The sequence below is a fragment of the Falco peregrinus genome, chromosome 3 (assembly GCF_023634155.1).
Source record: "Falco peregrinus isolate bFalPer1 chromosome 3, bFalPer1.pri, whole genome shotgun sequence".
Taxonomy (NCBI): domain Eukaryota; kingdom Metazoa; phylum Chordata; class Aves; order Falconiformes; family Falconidae; genus Falco; species Falco peregrinus.
The window spans coordinates 37119266-37133090 of record NC_073723.1 but is presented as its reverse complement, the minus strand read 5'-3'; the positions used below and the strand labels follow the sequence as shown (position 1 = coordinate 37133090).

The 13825-nt window shown below is 41.9% G+C and overlaps 1 protein-coding gene across 1 annotated transcript; it reads left to right on the top strand.

Annotated features, from left to right (window-relative positions):
• The first annotated feature begins 1796 nt into the window (after positions 1-1796).
• On the top strand, positions 1797-5592 carry MRPL53 (mitochondrial ribosomal protein L53). Its single transcript, XM_055800264.1, has 3 exons — positions 1797-1954; positions 3301-3413; positions 5118-5592. Exons 1-3 carry the CDS (start codon positions 1866-1868, stop codon positions 5243-5245), a joined length of 330 nt encoding a protein of 109 aa, XP_055656239.1. The 5' UTR covers positions 1797-1865; the 3' UTR covers positions 5246-5592.
• Positions 5593-13825: the final 8233 nt, after the last annotated feature.

Sequence of the window (13825 nt, the reverse complement as noted above, 5' to 3'; positions counted from 1 at the left end):
GGATATTTCTACACATAGGGATGAGTAGGAACCCTTGGTTTCATTTACCACATACAGTCTGTTCTTTGAAGGGAGGAAAAGAACACAGAGCCTTTCAGTGACCAGACACCTGCTCTTCCACATTACTGCGAATCACTCAGATTTCAAAAAATTAAGTTAGCTTGAAAAAGCAGACATGGAGTGTGGAAAGGAGTAAATACTGTTTTCTCTTCATTTCATGGTGCAACGTAAGCTAAACATTCTTCATGAAATTACTAGCAAAATGTGGTAAGCATAAATATAAAACTGTTTTTGCCATGTATAGTTTTCAGTCAGTAAGTGCCATCATAGCAACAGTGTAGAGAATGGAGCCCTTACAAAAAATCAGCGATCATTCTTTTTTCCCCATTCTTTTGCTAATGTTATTCCTTCAGTGCTGCCATAGAAGCCAATGGAAATTTTGCTACAGGTTTTAAATGGAATACGTCAAGATTTTTGTGTTATAATGAAGAAAGATATGTTGAAATTTTGAAAGTTATTTTTGCCTTCTAAATGTAAAATAGTCTATTTACCTGGTACTGTATCTGATCCTATTAAATAGGAAAAATTCCTATTTATATCAGCTGTTTATTAGTTACAGTGGAGTCTTGCAAAAGATATCTCACGGAAATGTGTTTTTTCCCATAAGGGAAGATTATGATACATATACACACATATAAAAGACAATAAAAACGTTAAACATTAAAACTACATTGACACCTCTGTCTTTAGTTTTGCTACTTAATTTCCCTTGGCTACATTTCAGCGAAGAGGATGATTTTTCCCGATGACTGTGATTTATTTTTTTTTAAAAGAGGCTTTCCAATAAGCAAAGGTAAGCTTCTCGAAACAGGTTGCCCATTACGAGGGGTGCTAGATATTTCATGCGGGTCCTGTAGATTGGAAACACGGGTCCGTACTGAATATTCGGTAGAGATTGACGGCGTGCGTTTAAACGCCATCGCTGCTGGGTTTGTTCCACCCCGGCCCCGGACCTCGCTCGGTCCCGGTGCGGCGGCGCACGGCCGGGCCGCGGGGCCGCAGCAGCGGCTGCCCGGGGAGCTGCTGCCACCTAGCGGGGCATGGCCGCCCGCACCGCGCCGGGCCCCCGTCCGGGCGAGGCGTGCAGCTAACCCCGCGCTGCCCGCCAGACCTCCCCCGACACGCAGCCGGGTCCCTTCCAACAGCGCTGCCTCTTACAATCTCCCTTCTGCTCGATATACGGCAAAGAATCGCCTCTTAACGTACCCTTAGCTGTACTGGCTACTCCTCACCGGTCCTCATTAATATCCTTATCTGTTCTATTGTGGAAAATATCAAAAGCTGCCACATAATAGGGGTAGATTTACCATAAAGAAAGCAAGCCCCACCTTGCTTCTGAAGTTTATGGATACTATACACTATAGCTTCCCATCAGTGCTACCCCAGGCCCTCAGCCTCCTGCGCACAAGTCCTACGGGCACAAGGGCCTGCTGCTTGTACTGCAGGGCTCAGCGGAGGTCTTTCGTGTCGGTTTCATGCCAACAGCATGCCTTTTTCCCCCGAACCGTATCTACCCTGCTACAGTCACAGGAGGGGCTGGGACAGGTTAGTTGTTCCCCCGCTCCCCACAGCATGACTCGAGCGCCTCAGGTTACGAAGTGACGGCCGCAGGGCAGCAGCCGCCGCCCCGCCGCCAGCAGAGAGCGGTGCCGCGGGGCCCGGCCGCCGCCCCGCCGCCCCCGGGTGCCGCCCCGCCGCCCCCGGGTGCCGGCCTTGCCCGCCTACACCTCCCAGGCGGCTGCGGGAGCCCCTTTTCCCGCCTCCGCCCGGGGCTGCTGGGAGCTGTAGTAGCGGGCAGAAGGAAGATGGCGTCCAAGATCCGGGTGGTGCTGCGGCCGGTGAAGAGTATCGTGGTCCGCTTCTGCCCCTTCGAGTCCAACGTGGAGAGCACGAGGTGAGGGGGCCGCGGGGGCAGCCGGCTCCGGCCCCGCGGCGGCGGCCTGGGCGTGCGGTGGCCTTCGGGCCCACGGCCGGCGGGGAGGCTACCCCGCGGCTACCCAACCTGTGAAGCACGCAGCGCCCTTCCTGCGCCAGGGCGTGGGGTCAGTACGCTCCACGGCCGTTGTGAGGGCTGAGCCTTTTGCCTTTAATTTTATTTTTCTGGGGTGGTGGGGTGGTGTAGAAGCAGGGGCTACGTGTGCCCGTAGTGTGGCCTGTGCCCCAGGCCCTGCCGCAGAGCCCAGGCGTGGCGAAGGGCACAGGCCTGCTTCTCTCCTGGCGGGGAAATGGCAGCATCTGTTGTACCTCTCGGGAGGAGAACCTTCTTTCCCCAAACGTCTGCTTTACTGTGCATTGACTTGCGTGATCTTGGCCCTTGAAAGCTTGTATTTATCAGGGCTTTGTAACTTAGTCTAGGCAGAACCTTAACGCTGCTGAATGAGAAGACGCTGGGTTTGTCATAAGGGCTCTGTTTATGGCGTTACCAATATGCACACAGCATTCATTCGGTGCTGATTTTTGGAGCGTCTCTGCGTTTAAGGGTGGACCTTTGCTTACGGGCAAGTGCATTTAGCTTTACCAAACTACCCAGGGAGATGCCCCTCAGCTGCAGAGCATGCAGCTCTGTAAGCACTAGTCCAAATGCTGATAATGGGAAAGAGAGTGAGCAACAGCTGCTGCTCTATCTTGGTAGTTAACTGTTGGAGAAATCTAAGTAATTATGCCTCTTGAGTGATGTAAGTTCTTCACCAAACAATTGTAAAATGTCATTTTGCAAGAGCTTTACAGACATACCTACTTTTGAAATGAGCTAAATAACTTAACTTAGAATGTCTTTAAGCTGCTGGAATGTCAATTTGCTGTCATGCGTTTCAGAAATCTACAGGAGACCGAATGTTAAATAAATAAATAATGACTCTGAGCCAAACAATAAAGCGTTGGCAAGTAACTGGTGTATAAAGAAAAATTTACATTACTTTGCTGATTTTTTTTCCAAAAAATTATTGTTACAAACCCAGCTAAGAGAAATGCACAAAGTGCATACTTTGGTATGCTTTTTACATATTAGCATATAAGGGCTATCTATTTGTATTTTTAAGACTCATCTCGTAATAAGTACCTGTCTGAAATTATTTAAATATTTCATAATAAGTAAATAATACAAATATTAAATACAAATCCTGTTTTGTTTATACTTTTGTTGCCTGGCAACATCAAGATATTTAGATTAGTTTTAGAAATATACTTACTATAATTTCTATCTACCACCTACTTTAATGTATTTTTCAAATGTATTTTCAGAAAATTTCTTAGATGCATAAACCACAAAAAAATCCAGGCCACTAATAGAAACTGTGAAGTGACTGCTGATGTGAGACATGATGGATCTGAACCGCTTGTAGATGTTATGTTTGGTAAGGAGCTCATTTTTAATCTTGGAAAAAAAAAAGAAAATATTCCAGGTTTCTGTTGTTATGAAGTTACTGTCTTCTCTATGATTTTTTTTTTTTATTTTTAATTTGGCTACTTTTATTTTTTTGGTTCTGGTCCATAGCTAGGTGTTGTGCAGCTGGGAGGAAAAAAGGGAGTCACAAACATCCTGATGTCTAGATAAATGTGTATTTATGCCTTTGTACTACAGTAGGATCTGGTGGATCTTAGATCAAAGAAATTACTTAACTTCAGGGTTGAGCCTACATTTGTAGGGACGTGTTTGTGTGACCTTGCAGTCCAGTTCCAGGGAAGTGTAGCTCTGTTTTGATGTAAGAATCTGTTCACTTTCTGTAATTTTTTAATGTTATCTGTGGTGGAGGCACCTCAGTCTTGAGAACAGAAAAGTTGAATACCTTTAGTTGCTTATGTAACTTACTGTGCAGTTTGAAGGAACTGCTCATATGGCTAAGACCATACGTGTGCAGATGGACTTGCAGAATGAGGTCAACTGATGTACAACAAATTTCTTCGTTCCTTTGAGGCTATAGTGAGCAAGCAGGGAATTGATGGTGGAAATTTCATCAGTTCTGGAAGCCGCCCAGATTCTAGGCTCTGAACAGATGGCTTTAATCTGCTTTTGTCCTTTTCTCTGGCAGCATCTTCTTTCCTGCTGTGCTGTAATGGACCAATATGTCATGTAGTCCATTAGAACTTTCATTATTATTGATTCATGCTACCCCCTTTTCTTTAAACTTCCATACATTTTGTGAATCTGTAGAAATATCGAGAGTATTGAATATACTTAATTTTGCTTAGGAAAGTCCAGTTATTTCAGTGTTGACATTGCTTGTTTCTCCTTCCCCTATGTCTCTGTCTTTCCCATCCTTGTTTATAACTGTGATGTATTAAGACTTAAGCAGTAAAGCTTAATGTTTTTCACAGCATAAAACCAAAACAATTTATTCCACTAATGCCAAGAGCTATAGTTCTGAACTCTTTGTTCTCTAAGAGCTGGTTATTTTCCAAGGGAAGACTTTGCAACCCTTGTAGTTGGCAAACATGGGGCTAGAACTTGGATGCCATGCATGGTATTGCATTATATGGGTTTGAGTAAGGCTATTGTATTTGCACATCTTGCAAAAATAAATAACTAACTTGGGTACAATACTTCTACTGCCTCCTCCCTGTTCTAAAATAATTTATTTCAGAATTTTAGACATCCTAGTGCTTTCTGGTTTTTTACATTATAATCACCAGATTGTGTTAACCGATTCATCATTTTGGCTAAAGAAGTAAGTTAAACAGACCGTAGACAACATACTGCTAAAATGCTGAGCCATGTTAGAAATTATGCCTTCCAGTGCCTTCTGTGCCTTCTGTTAGATGACTTTGAGGGCATATTATGAGCCATTTTTATCCGATATGTTCTTACTATAGGTATATATATAGGCAAATGTTTCAAATTTTTCAATAATGCAATACATAACTGAAAAATACATGTGTACTGTGTGCAGTTAACATACTTGTTTGTTGGTGGTGCATAATCAGATTCCTTGGTAAGCGGAGTACTTTCTAATCAGATGAGATGAACAGGGTATTTGGATTTACATATACAAAACAGAACTGCACACTAAAGGGATTGTGACTTTGACTTTGTGACTTCTTAAATTTTTGTCCCTTTCCAGCTGATGGAGACCGATTAATAATGAAGGGAGCCAACCTGACGACAATAGAAATGTTGACAGCATTGGGGTCCAGATGTAATGCAAAAGAGCTTAAGGAACAACAGAAAAGCAAGAAGAAGAGTCCCTGAAGAACAGAAGAACAGCTGTGTTTACCTTTACATGTGTTAAAAACAGCGGGCTGCACAGAAGGCTTTTCTCCTATGCAACAAGATCTGGAAGAGAGATGGCCAAAACAGTGAGCAGTTTAACATGTAGCAGAAAGAACCATTTAAATGTTCCCTGTCTCCCCCTGAAGGAAAACATAGTGGATCAACAACAGATCTTCTAACACTAGTGGGACAGAGTGGCTTAAGATGCCTGAATGCATCTTTTAAAGCAGCTGCCTTTCAGTTGCCTGCATGTTGAGAGTAATATCACATGTATTTGCATATAAATGAATTATGCATATTGGCTATTAAATTAATATTGAACTGAAGACAGATCTCTTTGGACATTATTTTCTACAAAATTTCTGTACAGTAGAATGCAAAATACTATTAGAGTGGTTATTATTTTTGAACATCAAGTGCAAATATTTGAACAAAACTTTGAAAGTATTCATCATCGACTTAGCTGAGGGACAGTGCACTGCAAATTCAGAGTGCATTTTGTAATACTATGTTTATAATACATCAGTTGCGAAGTCCTTGCCATTTTTTTTCTCTTTCAAGAAAGCGTGAAATTTGCTAAATGTAAATTTAGCTCAGCAATTAAAATAACAAGGTAATGGGACTGTGAACACACAGTAGAGCTACTCATGCTGCTTGAAAGTAGCCAAGTTTAGCTCAAAGGGAAAGGTAAGTTAGTTTTTTTGATAATTGGAGAAAAGTGCTATCTTTGAAGTTCAGTTTTGTAATATTTTTGTTGCTTGCTTTTGGGAGATTTAGTGAAATATTTTATAAAGATCAAAGGGAGAAATTTATTTGGTGTTTATGGCCCTGTGTCCAGCCCTGTTTACTAACATAAGTGCTTAAGTGTCTCGTCTGTATTGCAAAGCTCTGTGGGTTTGGGAGGGTTGATCTCTCCTCAGGCTGTGCAGGTGAAGGTGTCAACTACACATGTACTCCATGTCCATCGGTTTTGTTCTAGTTCAATTCATAATGAAAATAACTGAAATTACAGTTTTGAGAATTGTGAGTGCAGTACATTGAGAGGCATCGGTTCTACCTGTTGTTAATCATATGCCTGACTTATATGAAATTATAGTACATGTGTTTTCAAATTTAATTTGGCAGCAGATTTAGGGTACAATCTGAAATTGGTTTTACCTTAACTTTTGCCAAGATTTGTAAATGACGCTGTCCTTTCTGAAAGCATCAGTGTTTTAAATAGCACTGTCAAGGTAGTTCTTAGCAACTTCTTCACCAGGATACTGAGGTCGGGGTGGTATCTTTCACTGGAGAAGCAGAACTGTGCTAAAGACATTTGGTAATATGCTATGGTGGCCTCCTCTGCAACAAACGGGAGAGAGTGGGATAAGATGATTGGGGCAGATGAGTCAATGAAATTTAGATGTGGGAGCAATGTAAGTGAATGACTTCGTCTGGGATAAATACCTTCTCTGCAGTCTGTTATTTTTATTATTTTTAATTTTTTATTAGGCCACCAGCTCTTCTAAGTGGTTTCATAGTGCTGAGCTCCCAAACCTGCTACTGATCTCCCTTCTAGTCATGAGAACGTCTGAAACCGAGAGGATTTTAAATCCTGTGAATCTAGAAGAGGATCATAGAAAGTGGACCAAATAGAAATAAGGCTGTTCAAAGGACAGTTTGGGTATTTTTTTATTTTATTTTTTTCCCCTTCCAGTTTAGAAGAACATTGTACAGCATGACTTTACCTGAAGAAACCCGACACGAAAGTCACAATTGTTCCAAGTAGAAGAACACTGCAGAATTTTTTATTTTGTAATTAATCATGTATTCATATGCTCAAAAGCCCTCTTACTGTAATATATCAGTGATTTTTGTGTTGGGTTTTTGTCCTTTACAGTTTGTACAACAATGTCAGTGTGCAAAACGTGTGTTTAAATGTGAAACACTTGCATCTTAAATAATTAGCCATCTTTAAGTACTTAAAAAACATGTTAAACACTATAGAAATTTAGTATTATATTGGCCCAAGATTGGGGTCTATATTTATGAAGAGAAAAGGGAGAAGAATGAAGATCACAGTTCAGGCTTTTTACAGCCAAAAACAATCCTCTCCACTGTTGAAAAAAGATGAGTATTTTTTGTTGTTTCTTTACTCGCATGGATAGGCATCCTGCTGTGTAAAGACATGCTCTTACTGGGTGCTTTCACTTTAACCCAGAGATGCCCAACCTTTTTGCTTAAGTTAAGCCAAAGGCATGTAACATAGACGCTGAGAGATGACTGACAATTCAGTGGGTGAGGTGTTAGGTGACGCTACTTTTGCTGTATGTGCTAGTCACTGCAATTTGCAGTGGTAAAACTCTAGTATGTTTTGTGCATGAAAAAGTAATGACTAGGATTTGAATATGTAAGGTATAAATGAAAACATACAGGACAGAAAAAATAAAGCTAAAAATGTGCATTTTCAAGGCTACAAGATATTGAAGTGATACAAACAAGCAACATGGGCAAGGAGGAACTCATCTGGTGATTATTATGCTAATATGTAGAAAATTGCTTTTCCTGTACCATGTAGATAAAGGTACAGATTTATTTTTGAAGTATGCTGAAGATAATCTTTAATGAATTTCTTCTCTAAGCATTTAGATAACTTTGCTGCAAGCTGTTCACGCAGTATCGATTTCTGCTGCTGTCTGACTGACTGAAACAAAGCCAAGTGACCTGCTACTCTGACATCTTCCTGACATGCACAGTCTAGGGCTGTGGATGTAGGTGGTATTAAGGTCAGTCATGCAGAACAAAGCGTGGCTGGGTGAGCACTGATTTTGCATGTTGTTATTCTTTAACCCACTAATCTTGATTAGTGTACCACACCAAAAATATGAGTGCTTGCCTAAGTATAAAAGGAACTGGAACAGGCCCTAAAAACACTGGGGTTAATTAAATGCAAACACCATGTCCATGTAAGGTGTCTGATGACAGGTGATAACATTAAAATGCTTAGATCTCTTAATACCTGGCAATTTAAAAAAATTATTAGAATCATCTTAGACCTGTGTATTGGACAAGTACCTATTTATTTAGAAGTTCTTGTCAATGTGTAGGGAGAATAGTCCTGAAGTAGATGAATGTGCCACTCAGGTAGCACTCGCTGGGCAGGGTGCTTTCTTTTTAAGTATCTGCAGCATTGTTTTTAGAAAAAGAAAATGGTATCTTCATTGAAGATTTCAGCAGGGAGCAGCAATGTTAGTGAACATTTCCACAGCAAGTTTTAACTACTAGCTGGCCCAAGTAAGTACAAAAACGCAACATCCCAAGGCCTTTTTTGCAAGGTAGAAAGAAGTAGAAACATGGTATCAGATGTAGTTCATGCATGCTAGTGCAAATTCTGTTTTTTGTTATTTGTGGAAATCTCAATTTGGGCAATTTTGTAGGAGAAGATTGTAGGAGAAACTCTACAATGCAGTATTGCTGTGTGAACCCCACTTGAGTGGAAAATGCTTTACATCTCAAGTATTTTGAAAGTGTTGCAATCTAATACATTTTTGCAGTCTGTGACCGTGCAGAAGATACCATCTACTAATTTCAGAAAATTGTCAACAACTATTTGCCCTGTAGGATGTGGAAGAATGCATTAATTTTGGCTGGCTTTTCCTAGTTCTTCCCTTTTACTACATATGAATTTTGGATGACGAAGGAGTTTATATGGTGTAAGGAAGAGCAAAAAACCCCCAAACCCTAAATATCCTTGGATTATGTTTTGACAGTTCTCAAAACTTTTGCTCCCGTATGTATCATCTGCATGTCTACTCTGTGCAGGTGTACACGCCCCTTGCAGTTTTAAGAGCTGCTGGCTTACTGCTCACTTCAGCTTGGTGTGACCAGTTTCCCTGGATGATGGACCCTGCTTCTCCCCTGGGTGGTTTGGAATCACCTTCAGACTGACAGGTCACCTGTCAGTGGTGCCTCTCCCAACTGCACTGCCCTCCCCTCCCTTCTCCTCGAGTAATAATTGCCTTTTTCCTTCCTGGTGCTATTTGATCTCATCCAGTCTCACCTTTTCCCTGTGGAAGGCCTGAGCCTTCCAGAGGGAGGACTCTTCTGAGCCTTTTTTATTGTCTGCTAAGAGCAGACTTGTCTGCAGTAGCTTCAAGCAGCCAGGGTGCTTTGGTCCGGGTAAACCACTACTTTTCTTCCCGCTCAGCCTCACTCTGTATGCTGAGGAATGTAGGGATAGAGCAGCATGAATGGTTGGAGGGGGTACTTTGTTTCTGATTGTCTTTAACTTAACAAATCATCTTTACATTGAGCTGGCCTTCTCAAGATTTTAGAAGACTGTGCCCAGGGATAGATGTTAGAGATGTGAGGACAAAGGAGCTGCTGATGTGTTTTGATCGTGTCTTGTTAAGTTTCAAAGTGGTACTTGAAAGCAGCGTTAAGGTAAGCATAGAGACTCTGCTTGACTTGAGGCGGTCTCCTACATGCTGACAGGGTTGCCAGCAGAGGTTAATAGCATATCAGAGGAGGTCTCCGCATTGTGCTTCCCTGGATGAGGTGAGTTTGATTTGCCTACATATAGAAAGAACATTTATTTTAAGACAAAATAGCTGGAAAAGTGGACCAGCAGACCTGTTTCTGGAGGGAATGCTTGGTCAATAGGCGCAAAGCCTGGGAAAAGCGACTTAGTGGACAGGTTTTCACCAACTCTGGCAATCCCTGGAGGAAGTTCAGTGGACAGGCAGGAGGCAAAGCAGCAGGTTCCTTCCATACTCAGGCACTACTTTTCTATTTCTTTTGAGCCCTCCACCCTTTTTCAGTGAGGAGTCAATGGTCAGCCTTACTGTAGAAATAGTATGGTCAGTATGCAAAGCCAGCAAATTTGTCATCTCAAACACAGTTCTTGCACAGATTCACTGAATTGTCTTTTCATTACTGGTGAACCTGAGTGGTTCAAATCACTTGCACAAATAAAAGAAACGGTAATTATTTTCATGGAGTTTATAAAGTCTCTTTTTCTTGGTGGGGCTTTGTAGAACTTGTCTTCAAATTCCACCTCTCAAATGAATCTCAAAGTATTTACTGGAAATAGCAAATCTAAGAATCAGATGGTTAATTCTTCCTTTCCTTCACGTAGCCTAGTCAGTATCAAGTTAAGCTGCACATAGAAGTGCCAGAATCAGTACCAGAAAGTATCTTGTGGCAGAAGCACAGGAAAAAATCGGGGAACTGCAATGTAATTTTTTACCTCCTTATAGATTTTCTCTAGCCTAGATTAGCTAAGTAAGATTGTAAAAAGGAATCAAGGACATAAACCCAAATACCATGAGGCTTTTCAAGTCTGGAAGAGTGAAGTGGAGAATACCTACCAGTCCTGCATGGTTGCCTGAGATGCCAGAGGCAAGAATTTTCTTAGAAGGTCTTTTGAACACAAGTCACGTAGTTGACACACTTGGCAAACGTGTGTTAGCAATGGGAATGGGATAATCATAAAAACTAGCTTTAGCTTCTAAATGGTATTTCTCTAGGTTCCTCTACGGTTCGTGAAAGAGCAGGGCTTTTCTGAAAGGCAAGTCAGAGCCGGAAGCTAGTGCTTGAGCGACATCGCGGAGAGCCTGTCTCTTCCCACTGCGTGCAGGTGTGAGGAGACTTGTGCTTTTTGGCGAAACCTAGCCTTGTTGCCCCAAGATGAAGTCCTTTGGGAGCCCTGATCTGGTAGATGGGCTACAGATATTCCTAATACCATATGACAGGATTTTGCCTAACACGAAGAGCAGCAGTTGCAGTCCCTCTCACTCCAATACTGCTGGGAAAGGCATTGGTATCTACATCACACTGAGAAAACCCTTCATCTGTAGAGGACAAGTGTCATGCTCTGCCCGCCAGATTTCTGTAGCTGTGATGCTCTCTGGTGACATCCTGAGAATGAAAAGTAGTGCAATTGTTATAACTATAAATTAATTTTTTTTTCTGAGGTTACCTTCACAGTGGTGAATTAACATACTTGGTAATAAAACTCTACTTATAATATGCAACCAAAAAATCATACTAAAACTTTATATACCCCTTCCAAAATCCAATGGGCAATCTGTAATTTGTGATTCTGAATTCCATAGGCCAATTACTCAGCGTTGGTAGAAATATTTCTTTTATCATTTATTTATTCCAAGTTATTTTGCCATTCCTTGTCCTTATTGTTCCAGACCACACAGAAAGGACAAAGTTGCGGGGTTTATTTGGTTTTCTTGATAGAGCTTTGAGATAGTTCTTTGTACACCTGAGGTTTCTAAAAAGCCATGTCAGAGTATTATCTTTCTGAAATTCTCCATGAGCAGGTATCCCCTGCTAATATGTTTTTGGTTTATGTGGATCAAAGACCTTTTCAGTGTTAAAACTACAGCAATGGACAATTCGTAGTTATCCTGATCTTAATTTTTTTAACATTGTAATGGCTATACAGATTATAAAATTCTGAAGATAAATAAAAATATTTCTACAGTAATGTGTGAGTGTTTGCTATTCAACATAGATATTGCTGCTAAATAAAGAGATTTTTTTTTAAAGCTTCCAAAATTAGACACAAGCTTGTACATCTGCAGTCACTGTGAGCTGGGCTGGAACTGACAGGTCATTTTTGTCTGGAATGAGGAAAATGAAGCCTGGAATACTCTTTCTGGTCACTGCAGTCTCTGGAGCTTTCTCTCCGGTCATTGAGGCAGGATACAACCAGTGAGCTGTCACACCATTGCCACAGTAATCTTTGCCCTCAATGTAAGCATTTCCCTTTAAACTTGCTTTGAACATGCTGCTGACAGCATACAGGACATATGCTGAGGTTGCTGGCATGTTAATTGCATTATAGTAATGCTCTGTGGCATCAGCAGGGATCAGGGCTCTGGTTGGCTCGGCACTGAACGCGAGCACGTGTGAGCCTGCCCGTCCCCAACAGCCAGCCACCCAGAGCAGATGCAGCAGTGGCCGGATCCACAGCAAGCACTCCTTGGGCCTATGCTCCTTAGACTAAGCTGTTCTGGAGAGCAAGGTGGCTTTGTTTTGACTTGAAAACTAAGATGTACCGTGCAAAGCTCATTGACAAAATGCAGGCTATGCCCAACTCTTTAGCTCAGAGGTAAGGAAATGCCCATATGCTAGAAGATCTTGTGCATATTGACATACAGATGGAAACTTGCAGGTTCATGCGTTGCTTCATAATCCCTGGTTTAGTATTGCCCAAGCAAATAGCTTCTGAGCTGGAGTAAAGCTTACCTAGGCCAGCTATGCAACCATAGCATGTGTTTCATCATGTCTGCCCAGTGATGACATGGCTGGGAAGGGAAAACCACACTTGTACAACAAGGAAACAAACACAAAGCTGTGCTACCTATGCAATTTATCTCATCCATGCCTTGGGGCTGAGTAACTATTATTCATGGATTGCTTTATTCTTTTTTCATAGCTAGGGATAGGCTGAAGAGTAAAATTTGGGCTGTGGTGTCCAATTTCCCTGACAATTTTTGAAGACAATTTTTCACAGGAGGTAGGTAATCTTGTCTAGAAGAAGCTTACCACTTGGAGAAGGTACTGTATATAAAAAAATACGTCTGTGTACTAGAAGGAAGGCAAGGTCCTCCCTTTTACACAGTAAAGCAAAGTATAGCACTATCAGATCGGGTTCCTTCCAAGTAAAACATATGGGCAGTATAATGAGTGAAGGTCTAGGGAAAAAGTTACACCTCCTATGCAACCTGATCAGCGATATGTTGCAGACAAGGAGGTGGTGCTCTGCCCTGCCCAAGCAGCAGGTATTGTGAGTCTGAAAGGCAAAATATGGCTTGGCTTGCATGCAGAGGGTAATGCTATGGCTATGTGAGCCTCAAACACTGCTGGCCACATCTTCCCAGCTCTCATGTCAGATGAAGCATCACTGCACAATGCACACTTGCCTGGAGGAGTAGAATGAAGGTCTCTGTGCACTCTTTTGCCTTGGTCCTTTTCTTTGTGCTTGGTAATGAAGGCCCATAATATCCTCCTCTCGCACGAGGTGCAAGGGCTTGACTACCTCAGGAAAACATTCACCCTGGCAGGCCCACGCTGCCAAGGTGGCGGTTGCTCCTAAATGTGGCTACGTGCTTTCCGTGCAGTTAATTGCCACGGAAGAATTTACACTTCTCATTGTAAATTTGATTCTTCTTCTCTTCAACAATGTGTAGTCTAACATGGAAACAAGCAAAACTTCAGAGAACTTCAGATGTCTGTGCTGAAACAGTAATATGTGGCATAGCAATTCAACGGTGCCCATACGGATATATGTATTCACTGCTTCCCCTTGGGCATATCTAGAGAAAAGAGGAGGCTACACACACAAAACATCTCTGACCGTGACGCCAGTCTCAAACCAGGCAGGAACTGGGATTTACAGAGACAGATCCCTGTGGCCCAAGCGTCTCTGGATATCTGGCTGTTTTATTTTGGCTCCCAAAGTAAGAGCCATTATGACCAATACATACACTGTACCATTATAATTAAAAATAATGTATATTTTGTAGCCCAGTCCACTTGTACCTTACCCAGTAGAATATG